The sequence below is a fragment of the Panthera onca genome, chromosome B1 (genome assembly GCF_046562875.1).
Source record: "Panthera onca isolate mPanOnc1 chromosome B1, mPanOnc1 haplotype 2, whole genome shotgun sequence".
In the NCBI taxonomy this organism is placed as follows: domain Eukaryota; kingdom Metazoa; phylum Chordata; class Mammalia; order Carnivora; family Felidae; genus Panthera; species Panthera onca.
In genome coordinates this window covers 187535735-187553036 of record NC_138342.1, presented here as the reverse complement: position 1 = coordinate 187553036, position 17302 = coordinate 187535735, and the positions used below count along the sequence as shown (strand labels likewise).

Sequence of the window (17302 nt, the reverse complement as noted above, 5' to 3'; positions counted from 1 at the left end):
ACTAAAATGTGAGGAAAAGCATTCCTGTGCACTACCTATAAGTCTTAAAACTGCATACCCTTTGACCCAGTAATGGCACTGTTAGAAAATAATTGGACACATGTTCAGATGTGAATGGGCATGGGGTTGTTTGTCCCAGCATTGTTTGTGGTATTTAAAACCTAACCCTCGGGGCACCTTGGTGGCTCAGTCAGCTGAGTATCCGACTTCGGTTGAGGTCATGATCTCGTGGTTCGTGGGTTCGAGCCCCGCGTCAGGCTCTGCGCTGACAGCTCAGAGCCCGAAGCCCGCTTCGGATTCTGTGTCTCCCTCTCTCCCTCTGCCCCTTCCCCACTCGCTCTCTGTCTCCCTCTCGCTCTCTGCCTACCACCGCCCCCCACTTGTGTGCACATGCTCTCTCAAAAATAAACATTTTAATAAAAAAAGAAAACCTAAACCTCCTATAATTGGGTCTTTCATAAACTCACGCAATGAACAGATAAATCTAATGGCACAGATGGCCGTCTCTCTCCCACATAGTGGGGGTGCATATGGAAAACCCCCCAGTCTTTCTGGCTGGGGATGAGGCAAGGGAAGCTGGAGAACCACGAATAGGCACAGAATGAGAAATCTCTGGAAGGAATGAGCCAGAGCAGGGATCCTCAGACTCTGACTGCCCCGTCAGAAAGCGAGCAGTGTCCGAAACCACACCCGTGAGGAGAACACTCACAGCAGCCCCAAAGTCAGGGTCTCACTCAGACTGGAGTGGCCACCCTTCAATCACGCCCACCGCTCCTTGGAATCCAGCCAAGTTTTCCGAGGCTTCCCTCGCTTGGCCTTTCCGGCCTTGACCTTCCTAACCATCCTTTCAGCCAGTACACCTGGTCCACTCTCCAACCCATGAACTTTCTCTGGTTCCTCATCGTGTTATCCCCTTCGCCCTGTTTCCCACGTGTGCCTTCTGAATGGAACACCCCTTCTACACCCTTTTCGGGACTCGCTCTGATCCTCCCGAGAGGCTAGTCCCCACGTGTTGGTTATGCTTTCCTCCTTTGCACTCCCGCCGTTCACTGCGTCTCCTCTGTCCTATTACCACAAGCCCTACCGTACCTGGTTTCTTGCTGGAATCCCACCGCAGGACCGTGGAGCCAGGCTGGTGGCTTGTTCTTGGTCGCACCCCAGGACCGCACGCGGTGTCTGGTGTTCAGAAGACACCGACAGTTATTTGTTGAATAAAATGAGAGAGTCAGTGAATCAATGATTGCCTGGTGGCCTTAAGATAACATAATTTCCATGAAATTATGCCTTTCATCATATTTGGAAACTTCTAATTTATCAGAAAAAAATGGCTATTTGTCAGACTAATGGGTTTTTAATGCATTTGTCACCCTCAAGTCATGAGACATTTTCTCCGTATTTCTCTGGTCAATGGCAAGAAGGAGGAAGTGTATTTTTTCACTCAGAGAATTTTTGTGTTGCATTTTAATAGATTAGTTAATATGGATTTTATCTGCTTGCCTGTTATAAGAAAACCATTACAGTTAGGTGTTCTGGAAGATGTAAAACAACAGAAGAGTTGACATTTTATTTAGGGTATATATACTTGCACTAAATGTACGTGTATCCTAATTTCATGAGCTAAGTATACCATTAAATAATTTTTTGCCATTACTTTGTGTAATTTGCAAGCTCTCATTTTCATACTAATACAGGTGAAATTTTGCTGGCAGAAGCATATAGTTTATCATATATTTATTATATTCATTATATATAAGAAATATCAGGGATAGTCAAAGTTTTCATGGCGGCATGTATAAATATGTGTGACAAAAGTAGTAACGTGACTATTTATCACGGTGGTGGTTATAAAATAACCACCACGTTTTTGTTTTTGTTTTTGTTTTTACCCCATGATTTCTGATGGAAATCTGCCTTCTGACTCAGAGGCCTCACCTGCTGACCCCAGGGGATACAGGCTGGGGACCGTAGGCTGTTTCTGGGGTCTTTGGTGGGCAAGACGAGAACATAGAAAAATCCCAGTGAATTCATGATCAAGTTCCAAGGTGTGTATTATAATACTTCTAGTAGATGAAGTATAAAGATGGATACAACTTAAAAAATAAAAATAAAAAATCGAGGCTACTTTTCTCCAAATTGCAGGAATATATAAGGACTTAGGCAGAAGAGATGGGTGAGGTGCCACTGGAACAAGAGCGGGAGCCCATTATCGGATGTGCCGGGAAGGCAATGAGGTCGATGCGGAAGAACGGCAACTCGGGCCGTCAGTGCAGAGTGGTGGAGAGGGATTTGGTCTGCAAGTTACGGTGAGAAACTGCCTCCGTTTGTTTCTCTCAAACTTACTTGCCACGCTTTGAAAAAATTACTGAACCTAAGAGCTAAGTACCTTAAAGCACCTGTTAGTTATTTGCTGTCCTCTAGGGAGAAGGTGCTCCGGTCAAGGGTAAATATTTGAATATTGCCCGCTATCCTCAAATAAAATGATAAAATGGGTGTAAACAAGCAGACGCAAGCAAAATTCCCCGTAGCCAGTGGTCATTAGAAATTTTCCTGCTGGTGAACACAACGGAGTCTTTGTGGAGGCGGTGATGGGCTCAGCACACACTCGGGGTGGCACTGAATGGGAGCTTCTCTCGGCAGGGCCAGGACCCCAGCGTAAACACCTCCCTAGGGGCCTCCGCCCCGTTGGTCTAAGTCGGAACCCTCCGAGCGAGTATTTGCGGAGCACGTGTGAGAAATGTCAGGAAGTCAGAACACGCGTAACCCAGAAAGCACGATCGTGTCCGCGAGGGTTCCGCGCACAAACCAAAACAGCATTGGCAATGGCCGTGAGCGGCGTGGGCTGCCTGCCCGGGGAAGGGGACTCGGTCAGCGGAGCTCCCTGCACGCAGATGCTTTCATGGGTGACTCGTGACGGGACAGTGACACAGCCCGGCGTCCCAAGTCCGTTGCTCCCCTTTCCACCTCTGTGGCCGCGTTCACATCTGCAGCCGGGGTGGGGGCGCATCCACCCGGCCCCGGCCGCCGGGCCGCTCACGGTTCCTGTCACCAGGCACTGGCGCAACAGCGACCGGCCGGGGAGAAGCCATGTTCGCTGCGACGTCCTTCACTGCTCATTACCGACAAGCAATCCCCTGGGCCTCCAGTTACCGTCACTGCTGAGGTTCTACAGACGAACAGGACAGAGATCACGCCTCTGGAGTTTCGAGTTAACGTGTAGAGAACTCGTAAGTAACTAGGAAACGTTTCTGATTTTGTTTTCCCGTGACCCCACGCGTGTAACTCTTCTTTGAGCCACTGACCTGTTCTAGAGCGTTTTCGGAGTTGGGACAAAGAGCGCAGCACCTCATAGTTCAGTTTTTATTAAATAATATGTTGCTGCATTGGCACACAAGCCTCGACCGCACTGGAAGTTTTTTCCCAAAGGTCACATGATTGCTCACAAGCAAGTTCTGCTCACTTTTATGAGCCCAGGGGCCAGCAAAGGGTGGACTGAACAAATATTAATGCAACTGAGAAAATCAATTGAACCGAGTGAATGAACGAACGAACGAAGGAATGAGCGAACGGTTGGATGGACAGACGGATGAATGGAGACGAGGGGCGGTGAGTGAAGAGACGCACCCGACCCCGGAAGCACTACTATTTGGACCCCAGGTGAATGCAGAGTATATTTTTGTTACATGCAGCAGGTGGGAGAACAAGACACAGGAAGCTGTAAACTTGACCCTGAACATTCTCCTCTCATTCCTAAGACGGTGGGGGGGGACTTGATCTTGTTCATCATCCAAACCTGATGCTTCTGGCATTGGCGGACTGGAGTGGATTCTCAGAAACAGCTTTTGGGTAAAGGGACAGCAGAAGCGGCACCTTGTGACTCAGCTGCCCCCATGTCACACATCCTCCCGTGTGGAACGCATTTAGCAAAAACAACCAAGGTCCGAAGACCAAAGCTGCCCTGGATTGGAGGAGGTTGGTCCAGTGACAACCTGATCAGGAAGCTTCTTGGAATCGTAGCACCAAGAAAATGAAAACTTGCCCTTGATACGTTTTAAAAGGCATCTATTAAATGCCAATTTGAAAACGGGGATGGCGGCGAGGGAGGAAACAGTAACGGCAATGAAAGCATTTGGTGAGCGTCTTTGTTCTGAGCTTTGCCGTCTGCCATTTGGTTCGTCTCAGACACGCTGTTCACAAAGGTCTGTGGGAAGCAGCTTGGAGACCAGAGTCAGGGCTTTGAATTTCTGATCTTTGGCATGACATTCGGAAAGTTAGGTTACGCCTGGGTTTCCTGATCTGGAAAGTGGGGTGATATAAGGAGGGGGGGGGGGGGTCCCTGGACGGATTCGAGGAGTTACCAATTGCAGAATGTTTGGCATGGAATGAGCTCTCCTACAACACTCGTCCAGACGGTTAGTGTACATTCCACGTAATTCCTGGGCGGTACTTATTAGCCACACCTCCTTTTCAGTTAAGCAGTTGGTTAACGTCATACAGTTAGTAAGTGACAGGGAACACTTTCCGCCTGAGGTCTGTGGGTCAAAAGCCAGCAGTCTCCACCTCCCACTGATGCCTGAAGGCACGGGAATTTACAGGTGTACCCTGAGGGCCCATGGCTTTAAAAAAGAGCCCTCCGGTCAGCGGAGTTCAACTCCACCTGAAGGTCGCACAGCTCCCTAGGCAGGGGTGGGGACTATCGGCCAGTGCAGTCACGGACGCCCCACCTGAGGAAGCCAGGCATCTGCCGGGTGTGGCGGCCAGCGGTCTTGGTGACGAAGATAAACTCTGGTGTCAGACCCCCAAGGTCAAATGGGGCTTTACCACTTGCCCGCTTTGTCGTCACGGACAAATGTCTGTTTCTCTGACATCAACGGCACCGGTAAGAGACACTCCCAGACGTGATGGTTGCCAAGGATGACGGAGCCAAACGTCACACGACAAAGCGCGGCTCGCTGACCCCAGTGTTCGTTGCTGTGGTTAATCTAGTAGAGAACCAACCTAGGTCTGTCATTCATCGTGAGGCCATCTCCAGAACCACGGCGTGACTCGAAACTATGGCCCAGAAATTAAAGGTAAGACCATGGTTTTCACTGACCTGAGGGTATTTTTCAAATTTGTGAAGTTCCCCATTAGAAGTAAAAATTCAACCTTTTAGATGATTCTTAAAAACAATTTCAATCCGGTAGGAGCTTTTTAGTTGGAGAAACTTTGTGCGTTTTTTAAACAAGTTCGAGAGAGACCCAGAGAGCGTGAGTGGGGGAGGGGCAGAGAGGGAGAGAATCCCAAGCAGGCTCAGTGCTGTCGGTGAAGAGCCTGACAGGGGGCTCGATCCCACGAACTGTGAAACCGGGACCTGAGCCAAAACCAAGAATCGGATGCTTTCACCAACTGAGCCACCCAGGTGCCCTCAACCTTTGTGCATTGTAAACATTTGGTTTAATTGAAATTATGCATGAAATTTAATTTTGTTCCACCCTAACTTAAAGCATCTATTTAAAGTAGAATTACCCTTGAAAGGAGAGGAAAATAGTCATTTGAAGTAAATATTTAAAAACGTTAAGTCACAAGAGCATCTCTGAAAAACCTTTGCAGTCCTCATTTGCAGGTGGGCTAATATTCCAAAGTTGGCAAGAAAGTGGAGCTGTGCCCTAACAGGCACGAGGAGGTTGACCCTCCTTCTGGGTGGACGATTTGTGCCTCTTCCCGGACCGTCCCCTTATCCGAAAACTGTTAGGTTTTGAATAATGAACTGAAATGAACTGAAGCAATCATCATTAGACATTTTGAGAATTTATTTTTGAGAGAGAGAAGGCAGAGAGATGAGGGGTCGGGGGGAGAGGGAGAAAGAGAATCTTAAGCAGGCTCCATGCCTAGCTCGAAGCCCGACAGGGCTCGATCTCACAACCTGAGCTGAAATCAAGAGTCAGACGCTAAAGGACTGAATCACCCAGGTGCCCTGAGAATTTTTTTACCCCTGAGGCAACTGGCTAACAGCTCTGGTTTATTTGTTTATTTTAATTGTATAGGATTTTTTTTTTTAATTTTAATATAGGAAACTTATTGTCAGATTGATTTCCATACAACACCCGGTGCTCATCCCCAAAGATGCCCTCTTCAATACCCATCACCCACCCTCCCCTCCCTCCCATCAGCCCTCAGTTTGTTCTCAGTTTTTAAGACTCTCTTATAACAGCTCTGGTTCAGAATCACTGAGTTCCTATGTGTCCTCCCTCCTACAGACCCTGCACTCGTAGCTCTAAGATCTATTTGGTCCAAATATTACACGTTTTCTGTCTAGCATCATTTGAGAACATAGCTTCTTCCAGGGTCACGCTTTTGTATAGCACGGGGACAAGTGCATTCGTTGCCTAAGTGTTCACACAAACAGGTTTTCTTGGGAAAGAAAATACTTGTCATTCTTTTCAAGTGGCTCATTCTGTTTGCAGTAGAGGCAGTAAACTGCTAGTGAGGAAATTAAATTCCGACAAACAACTCTGTCTCAGCCGGCCCACTAATTGCAATTGAACCTAATGCCTCTGAGGAGGAGCAATCAGAAAGTACACTGCTGGTCTGCAAGGGAGCGGCCCACATTGACCTTGAGAAAGTTACTGAGCGGATTCAGTGGGCTGGGCGAGGGTGGGACAGACCGGAGGCAGCGAACGGGGCGTCGGGGGAGTTTTCCGGGTCTGGCCGCCCACAAACCTCACAGTTACCTTTATAGGAGGTCACTGAAAATCGAATCGAAATGAAAGCCGATTTTACGAAGATCCAGTTCCTGACTAGACTTTTATTTTCCACAGCAACAAATGCACAGGAAGAGGAGAGCAAGCAGGATTACCCAGAGTTCTGTCTCCCAAAGCTCCGGTGCACCCAGATGTTGACCTTGTAGCCCTCCGGGCGGCTGGGAGGAGCCCACGCATCACCTGGGCATCACCTCAGGCGGCCGGCCCCCTCTGGGTTCAAGCAGCCTCCTCCCTCGTGCCGTCTATACCCTCAAAGTGGGACCAGCTTCTGCATGCGCCATGACAGGGAAAAGACAAGGTAGGGAATTTTTGTCTTTTCACGTAGAATAACCTATGGTAGGTGACCAAAAAAAATGTGTTTTGGGTAAATTCATGAAATAGTCACAAATTTTACACAGTGAAAGAAAAATGAAGGCAACTGTTTCAGAAAAAGTAGCAAAGTAAATGGAAATGAACCTCCTAGACCGCTTGGCTCAGCAATGAGTATTGACATTGCCAAAACAATGAAAAGCGTGTTCGTGGATTAATCCAAAAATTATGGTGTAACTCAGTGGGGGTTGTTTAGGTTACATGGCCTTATGCAAACATCACAATCAATAAGCGATTCCTAAAAAATACTAGTGACTCTCGGAACAATATACAGACCCTAACACGTGAACAGGAAAATGAGAAAAACAGCTGGGGATTGTAAGTGGTTACAGCAGAGGGTTTGAGTTTGCTGTTTGTTCAATTATACCTATTTTAGCTCTTTTGTTTATACATATACATATATATGTATCATTTGATAAAATGAGGCGTTTACTTAAAGGGAAAAAGTATCTTTCTAAAGTTCTAAGAAAGCTTGATTCTTTGTCGTTCATATCACAGTGGTTGGCACACGGTATTTGCTGGATGGATGGATGTCGCTGTATAAAATACACATGGAAGATTGTTTCTGCTAGATGTCCTAGGTGAAGACCCTAGAAGCATTTAAATTATAACCATTAACTAGTGAAAGAAAGGCATAAGGGAAATCTTTCTTGTAGTTGGCAAATACGTAAAAAGGGTGCGGTTTTAGTTACACCTGGATTTCTGAGCGGGCTCCAGTAGCCATGTACTGCCACCTAGCGGCTACATCTGTAGGTACAGCCTGGTTGGGCAGGGTGGAACCTTCCACAGTTAGGGCCACCAAAAGCCAATGTGGTTTTGTCTTTTCATCCATCCGTCCCTGTCAGTTCGTTAACTGACTCCCAAACAAAAGCATAAATACAGAGGAAAAACAGGCAGTAAAGCTCAAATATTTTATTAATAATTTATTGTCAGTAAGAAAGACTGGCTAATGGTAGTTTTCAGTAAAAACCTTTACAAGACCATCGCATCACAAATATACAGACACTATAAAAACTGTGTCATGATGGTTTTGGTTCTAAACAGGTATGCGGAAGGTCCCCATTACACTTTCCAATAATGAAAAATGTTTATAGTTCTAAAATACAGTCACCCATTTAAGACGTGTTCATGTATACAATCTTTCCTCATCCTATGTACAGCTAGAAACGAAGGACTATATTGAAATGTCTTCATGAAATGTCATACCTCAATGGAAAAGGACATATAATGAAACCCTGGTTATATTGAAAAATCAGGGTGCTAGGTAATGACACTAACACCACCAAAATTCGGTCAAAAACAAATGCACAAAAGGTCTTGAAAATCTAGTTAAAACTATGAAAAATCAAATCTGTACAAAACATTTACAAAAAAAAAAAGGGAAATTAAAATAATCAAATCTCTATAAATACATGAATCATGCTAACAAGATGAAAGGACTGATTTTCGTTTCATTATTTTTAACAGACAGATGTAAAATGCAAAAAAGATGTTCAGAAATGGACCTGTCACCCAATTACAGTAGGTTGGGACGCTGGGAATGGCCACCACGCCAGGCGGTGCGTGACTCCGTGCGGCCATGCCCACCCCAGCTCGCCAAAAAAAAAAAAAAAAGCGCTTAAGCACTTCTGCAGAGAACGAGGCAGAAGATCGTTTACGGAACGATCTCGGGCTCGTTCAAGTCCAGGCACTTTGGGGGGAGTCGGGGCGTCAGACCTGCGTGTGTTGCTGCGCATCCAGCGGAGGCACTGTCACCTCTTCGAAGTGGCCGTCGTCTCCGCTCTCATAGTCACTCATCATGACCTCGGACTCCACTTCACAGCACGCCGACACATCAGAGCAGGAAGCCGTGGAGGGGTACACAGACAGGGGCATGTTCTCTACGGTGGGGGCTTCAAAGTTTCTTGGATACCCTGGAGGGCAGGGGGCATAGGGTTCTCTACACGGACCGTTGTCACCAGTGCCTGTCTTTTGAGGTTCAGACAGATCGACGGGGTAGAAGTGGGGCAGATACTGATTCAAGTGGAACCTCTGCCGGCTTCTCGATGAAGAACCCAGACTACCAGCAGCGGGCATGTCTCTCGGAGGGTGTATGGATTCGAACTGATCGCTGAACTCCGGAGGTAAGGGGGGCAGTTCATCTGGCACAGGGAAGTCTTCCGGGGGAGGTGGAAAGTCACTCTCAATGTCGTAACCTCCAGGGTAATAGTCCGTATCGATGGCATTCGGATCTGCCGAGTACAGGGGGGTCTGCTCATCGATAACCTCATAATTGGGGAATTCTTGTATATCCGGCAGGGGAACACTCGGCATCCAATCCGACGTATCCCAGTGATACCCTTGGTAGACAAGAAAACAGATTTCAGTGTCTTTTCTCCCCCAGCGTCTGTTACACTGAGCTCTTTTTCAACGTGCAAAGGCAGTATCTTTGCTTTGAGGGCCTCCCTGCTACCCAGTGACCCAAAGCTCTGCTTCAAAATGGGGACTCAGAGCTTCCTGTAAGTACCTAACGTTCAAGGAAGCGACACGAGGCTGAAGAGAAGCCGTGTGCTAGCGTCTAGGTTACGTGCACTCTTGCACACGCGATTCCAATCAGCCCTTCCACTTTCCTGGTCACAGAGAACCCACTGCCCTATTAGTTCAGGCTCAGGACACCAGTAGGTAAGTTTAGGCCCTCAAAAAACACTAAAGCAACTCTTTAGAAGAGCCAAGGTAATTTTAAACATGGTAAAATTTAAAAAACAAACTTCCTCTACAATAATATAATGACCTTTATATTAGAGACTGCACTGTGCTCAGCCCTAAGAAAAACGATGAATTACATTAATCTAGGTACCAAAGCATGCCTTCAAATCAAGCAAAATGCAATCAAGCGCTGAAAAACAGAACCCCATCTTTGATAGATTGCAACAGTCAGTTTTGTTACTTTCACAAGGCCTAAGGATCATTTTAGACTATATAAAAGGTTAATTACTCTTTTCAGAAACCTCCCCACTGGGGGATGCCCCCCCTCCCCGAGGATTACTGAACTCCTCTGCCAGGCAGGCAAGGCAGTACACGTTTCAATGAAGCGCACAAACAGCCCTGTACTTAGTAAGGGCGGCACCCGCGGAGCAGACAAGTGAAGCAAGGCGGGCCCTGGGGTCACATCTTGACCAGTTTTGCTGAGTGAGTACCAATGAACAACTGGCATGCATCAGTCACCTCTTGATTTGCTGAGGTCAGGAGCAGCCAAAGACTCTTTTGGTGGCAGAGTAGAGAGAAAAGAAAACATTCATAATTAAAACAGAAAGCCGGCTGAAAAGGCAATAAAGGTAAGTACACAATACAATACAAACTGTTCATCAAGGCCCAGTCAGCCATGTATCGTGCCTTTAAGCCATCCTCTAGGAGAATTCCAAATGCTCGAGAAATGCACGTAGCACAAATGAAATGGGGCAGGGCAGGGGGGGGAAGACACTGATGAACTCTGCCAGGAAATTCAAACGTTGAGTTTACCTCCTTTTCCATTTTTTTCTGGCAATCTGAACCTGAAGGCACACGATTTGGTTAGGAAGAAGTCAAGTCTATAGGCTCTCATCAAGTCTAACTCGATAAGGAGCTTCAACGACACCTTCATGCTACTGAGGGATCCCGTGACCCAATGCAAACACATCTAGCACTACAGAAGAGACACTTTGCCAGCCCTCACGTGGACATTACCTACAGACGAACTCACAAACCCAGGTGCCCGTGAATCACTAGAAGAAACTCCCTTCAAATCGTGCCTGTTCCGAGTGGGACTTACACACTGACATTGTTCACCTCTCCCGGGAGGCCTCCGGCTGCACTTACTCCAGTCCCCACCCCCAAAACTCAAGCTCGAAGGCAGCGAAAGATGTCAATCCCACCCCAGTCAGGGCCACGTGGCCCTGGGCAGGGTGCTTACCCTGGCTAAGCTTCAGGTTTTTATCTTTGAAAGGGGAGTGGAAATCCCTTCACTATGAGGATTAGATCAGAGAATGTAGGTCAAGCCCTAACTCTTAGCTATTGGCAGGATTCTTATTATTGAAAAGTAGTAATCACGGTAGAATCAGGGCCACTTCGGTGCTGTTCTAAACAAAACCAGTGCTTCCTATGCATTCTACACTGTTCCTGAAAACCCATTTCATCATTTGGAACAAAGAGGATGTGACTGATGGCTCTCTTCTAGGAATTTAAATCAAAAACTGAAATGAACTAAAAAACGAATCAGCTCGTATTTTAGGCAATGCGTACCTATAGAATTTTTTTTTAAGTCTCCTAAAAATGTAGCAATTTCTTTTCAAAGAGAAGACCGACAACGTGTTTACTCCACCGGCACTCAATTCTTGACATTGAAGCTAGCATTCAACTTCAAATACAATTTCTTAGATATGCCAAGATAGATTTTTCAATGAAGGAGATCTAATGAAAGAACTGTTTTAGGTTCTGCTTTTTAAAACTCCGTCATTACTTTCTGCTTCGCCAGGTAAAGACACAGCACCTGTTGTCAGGAAGGTGTGTGTATGATTCATGGATACCACCGAACCCCCCCATCCGGCCTGCCCCATCACGTCTGGCACAAAACTGTCCTCCTCAGCTCAGTCCTGAAAACATCTCCTAGCAAGAAGATTCCCCTGTGCTTCATGCACTCTGGATCGTCTATTGCTGCAGTTCTCAAGTAGGATCCTTAGACCAGTAACATCAGAATGAATGGAGAATGTGTTAGAAAGGAGAGTTCTCAGGGCCCAACAATGAGGCTTTTAAACAAGCCCTGTCGGTGATCATCACCTCTAGATGCTCTGATCTGCAGTTTAAAAACTACTAGCTTGTGCAAGTTACATGAGATGACTCAGACTTCAGTGCATTAATAAAGGGCAGACTTTAAGTAATTTTAGGTGGTGATCAATGCCCTTTCTTTTGAACAGAGAGATAAAACTTCAGATGAACTTTCACTAAACCATATAATGCAAATAATTATTTTCTGCCATGGAAAATTCAGACGTGAAGAGTCAGTTTTAGGTAATTATATAAGCTGTGTCTTAGTGGTATTCCTGTGAAAAGGATCTAGAAAAATTCAAGTGGTCAAGATTTAGGGGTCACTTCTGATATCTATATAGATTCACCACGAGGGGCCAAAAGTCACAAAGACATAACATACATAGGAGTATTTATGGGCATATACACACACCTGCACACACGTGCCCAACCCCCTCAAAACCACGAATGGTTTTTAAGACACCACGGTGGGCGAAAGCACACTCGTCTAGTAGCAGTCGCTATACACACAAACACAACACACACACTGTGACTATACCTTCTTCATTCACCGTGTCAACTACAGCGTTGACAAGGTGTATGACAGTCACTATGGAAGCTTGTAAAAAGGTACAAAAGGAGTAAATTAGGAAAACCTTCAGTTAGAAAACAATGCATTAAATAGGATTCCTTGATATTACACAATTCCTACCTGGTAAAAACACAAAGTGAATACTTTAACAGAACACATAATTATGCATGACTCCTATGCTCTTGCTGTGACAGATCTTAGACATTTTTCTCATCAGGCTACGTATTATTCATCAAATAAGGTAACCACATTATACCATAATTGAAGCAATTTTGTTGCTCTAAGTTTTCTGACTTAGGGATCTAGTCATTGACAAAACAATCCTTATGTTAACATCTCAGGGCAAAAGCGTTCAGATTTAAATAGGAAAATACTTGCTAAGCCAATTTTCTGGGTTTTTTTAATGAATTCATACATTCCCAGAAAAATCTGGCATTACGTAATACAACAAAATGTGTAACATAAGCACAAAACTGGCTTTAACTCTGTTCTGTGTACACCCACTCCAAATTACTTCTTTTTGCAGACAGGCTAACAGCTGAGGAGCTAACATACTAGCAGAGAAATGCAAACTGTCTGCTTGGCTGTTTCCTGGGTAAATTCCCTTTTCGTTTGTGTATCAGATCGTGTGAAAGCATGGATGCCAAGATAAACGTGTGTGTGTGGTAGACACAATGACGGCCCTCCAAGATGTCCCCATCTAATCCCACGAGCCTGTGAATGAGTTACCGTCCCTGACTTTGCTGGTGTGATTAAAGACCTCGGGAAGATTTTCCCGAACGGCCTGTATGGAGCCCACTGTATTCTTCACAAAGGTCCTTAAAAGGGCAGAAACTCTCCCGGCTGCAGTTTGAGGGAGCTAGGACTACAGAAGCATGGCCAGGGAGAAGAACGTGGCCTCTAGGAGCTAGAAAAGGTGAGGAAACAGACTGTCCTCTTGAGCCCCCAGTAAAGGCACCCTGACGTTAGCCTACTGACCTGGGTTGGATTTCTAAACTACGGAACGGTAAGAGAATACATTTATCTTGTTTTAAGCCACAACATTTGTGGGAACGTGTTAGAAGAGCTTTAGAATTTAAGCAGAGGTTCTTAATACGGTCTTTATGACTGATAATGATTACAATTATGTTAAGGATTAAAATACAAACACTCCTGGCTCTCACACGGTTTTCTGGCAATTAACTCATAGCTAATGTGACCATACTTTATTAAAAGTATTTAGGAGGTATTAAAAGCAAGGAAGGGGATTAGCAAAATATGACAAAACTCTGAAACGTATTTATGAACAACATAATCTACATAAACTAGCAACACTAATGTTTTAAAGATTAAGCCTAATGATGGAAAGAATTGTATCCTGTTGTCGTTGGTTTGATAAGCAAAGCTAGGTTCATACACTCTGTCGCTGAGGAACAGACACTGTACCTGATATCACACAGAACACGCTAGAAGTCAGAAATGAATGGAGGATGCTTATGGCCATCTTTAGTCTGGAAAAGGACTCCACAACATGTTATGAACCCTATTACTCTGGGTTTAGAAACAATCAAAGAATAACTAGTGGGGTCATCTCTTTCCGCCTGTATTTGAAATGTTTAAACACATTACGTTTTTATGCAGGAAAAAAATTAGTCCAACGTACTAATTCTGAGATTCAAAAACGTCCACTAACCACGATTTTGTTACTGAATAGTAGCAATTTTCTCTACTGGCAAGTGTTACCGTGGTGAAGCTGGGAACACAATTCACCTAGGGAAATCCGAAGATCCCACTGTCAAACTTTCTTCATCAGAAATAGAATCAAACTTACTAGCGATCTCTTAAACTGTGCTCTCAGTCAGTGCGCTCTGATCCAAGCAGGAGCTGGGCCGCGGGGGAGTCGGGGGAAGAGATGAATAGAACCTTGTAATCATCCCAAAGGTGCTGCTAGAACAGAACGTTTCCAACCACCCCATCGGGCTCCTCCCCGGGGGTGCGAGCGTGAAGGGTGCGGGGGCCGCGCTCAAGATTAAGTTGCTACGAGCGTGCTTTATTTATTTATTTTTTTTCAGCCCACAAAACCTCTAAAAACATTTACTGTCGTGGAAAAAAGGCCGATATGAAGCGAGCCAATCAGGAAAGATCTTTCAGTGAGGCAGGCGTTCCTCCCCATTTCTGACAAGCGGCTCCTGTCCGCCCGTGAAGGAGGTTTTAACCACAGTCCCCTGCAGGCGTTCATGCAAGTCGTGCGAGGTCCAGGTCACCAGTGGTCCCGAGTGGAACTTGGCCACAGTCGGGGACTCAACAGGGGCACCTGGCGCACCTACGAGGTTGCACATACCAGCCCGCGCTGCCAGCCACGGTGTTTCCGAACGACTCACTCACCATTGTCGTCACACGACTCCGACTGGAAGCTGCTGAGCGACTGCACCTCCGACAGGCTCTCCCGGGCGCTGTACGGATGCGAAGGCTTCTCCTCCAGAGGTTTCTTGGAGAGACAGGGATCGAGATCCACTACTTTAGCTGAAAGCGAGAGGGGACAACAGTGAGCTCCGTGAGGGGGCAAGGCCTCCGGCACGGTCACTGCTGAATGCTCGCTCCAAGCAGGTGACGCCAGAGGCCCGCCCGACATGGACTTCATATGGGAATGACTGGAAAAAGGAGAAGCATCTGAAAAACAGAACCCCTGCAAGTATCCTTGCAGATTCACAGAACGGAAATTCCCAATGAACCCCCTTATGGAGACCGTTAGTGGACACGGGCATTAGAACTTCCTTTTAGGGGCGCCTGGGTGGCTCAGCGGGTTCAGCATCTGACCTCCGTTCAGATCATGATCTCACGGTTCGTGAGTTCCAGCCCCACATCAGGTGAGCACAAGCCCCGCTGCTCTCTCTGCCCCTTGCTGATTTGTGCCCTTTCTCTCAAAATAAAGAGGTATATAGCATTTTTAAAGCATCAAAAGACAAGTCAGGCCACCACTTTTGGCCATATTTAAAAAAATCCTACCATGCAAATGCCCTTCCTAATTTGTCATAAAAAGCCCTCAGAATCATACTTGAGAACCTATATCCATTACAATAATGGAATGCTCTCTTCTGAATATTAATACAAATAGGACTAGACTCAATTCCTTGATTAAGGTAACATCACAGCCACAGGGCTCAGCCCCGGAAGGTTTTTCAAATCCTACTAAAGGTCTTCAGAGGCTGAGCCTATCTGTCACTGCCAGAGGTTCCACACATTGTGAATGGAGCCACCAGAATCTCTGGCAGCATTTACAAGGTCACTGTTGAGCTTAGTGACATTTTACTCAGATGGAAAAAGCCGCTCTTACTATCATAGTCGAAGTCCCAGCTGGGCTTTTGTATGGAGTCGCTGTCAGAAGGGGAGTTGGAAGGTGGTGGGGGAGGCAAGTTCGGGGCCACGCTGCAGACGGCCACTGCCTTCCGGTGTCCGTGCACCGACTCGGGGTTAAAGGTGCTGAATTCGGGATGCTCCGGGATAGCAGATCCCTCAAAGGAATTGCGGTCAAGGTTGTTCCTGGAGTCACTTGGAATGCTTGGAGTGTAGGATATAGGACGGACGGGCACCTGGGGTGGGATGTCCGAGTAAATGTTCTTATTTAGCTTTGAATCGAAATATGGTCTCTGCAAGAAAGCTGTGGTTGGTCCCAAGTGCTTGTCTTCAGGTTCGGCCTGGTGCTTCTTCTTCCGACTGATCATCTTGCGGCAGAGGACGAACACCACCGCCAGTAAGAATATCCCGGTTACAAAGACGAGAATTCCTATTCCTTCAGCCAGTCCGATATTCCACGGCGTGGACACGTACTGATTGGGGGCAGCGTCCTCACAGTGTTTCCCCCTATAGTCGTGGCTGCAGTTACAGTGGTAGGAGCCGTGCGTGTTCTCGCAGAGGGCTCCGTTGCGGCAGGGGCTGGCAGCGCATTCGTCAATGTCACTCTGGCACCTGCAAGGAGGACAGACACGAGCAACGGAAGTCAGAATACGCCTGGCCTGCAACTCTCACGGAAGGACGGCACCCAAACAGAGGAAAATCTGTAACGCCCAAAAACACACAGCTGACAACAGCGATCCCAACAAAAACCCTTCGGGGTAACTGATCATGTGATCCTATATGTGGTACCTGTGGGAGATAAACATTATGTCAAGCCATATTCAAACGCTACTCTTCTAGGATTCCACAGCTGACTAAAGCAAACTCACAGACTGAGCTGAGTGCACCAGTTTGTTACAGATTCTTTAAGAAAGTGCATTTTGATAAATGGTATGCTGGAAACTGTTCTAATATGCGAGCCTCAATTTCTAAGGAGATGTTCCTGCTTGGAAAGATAACAGTTTCCTAAGACATGTGAAAGGTTAGGAAACAGTCGGGGCATCTGGGTGGCTCAGGTGATTAAGCATCAGGGGCTCTTGGTTTTGGTTCACGATCTCACGGTTCATGAGCTCAAGCCCTGTATCAGGCTCTGCACTCACAGCACACAGCCTGCTTGGGATTCTCTCCCTGTCTCTGCTCCTGCCCCACTTGTGCTCTGTCTCTATCAAAATAAACAAATTTAAGAAAAAAACAAACTAAAAATGTTTCTCTTGTGGAAACCCTCCCAAAGCCCATCACCTGACCTAACACATCACATGCCACTCTGTCCCCTCTGCCTTTCCAAATGGGGGCCCTGGGAGGATGCACCTGACACTTCTCAAACCCTCCCTCCTTTAATAAAAGGTAGCTACTGCCCTGGCCCCACACTCACCTGCCATTGAAAGTTTGAGACATTTTTCTCAAATATATCACGGATTGATTCACTGGAATTACTAAAGTCAACAACTTAGGAACTAAGACCATGTGACTG

At 46.3% G+C, this 17302-nt stretch overlaps 1 protein-coding gene across 6 annotated transcripts in view; it reads right to left on the bottom strand.

Annotated features, from left to right (window-relative positions):
* Nucleotides 1-8006: 8006 nt before the first annotated feature.
* Nucleotides 8007-17302, bottom strand: part of FAT1 (FAT atypical cadherin 1) — a 134500-nt gene continuing 125204 nt past the window's right edge. For 3 of the 6 annotated variants that reach the window (XM_078445349.2, XM_078445347.2, XM_078445348.2), the window contains 4 exons: nt 15773-16404; nt 14824-14961; nt 10314-10349; nt 8007-9448 (listed from right to left, as the gene is read on the bottom strand). In XM_078445349.2, coding sequence (XP_078301475.2) covers nt 8820-9448; nt 10314-10349; nt 14824-14961; nt 15773-16404 — 1435 coding nt within the window. In that variant the 3' untranslated portion in view covers nt 8007-8819. Of the gene's footprint in view, nt 9449-10313; nt 10350-14269; nt 14323-14823; nt 14962-15772; nt 16405-17302 lie in introns of all 6 variants that reach the window. The other 3 variants (XR_013555010.2, XM_078445351.2, XM_078445350.2) reach the window with 3 other exon arrangements.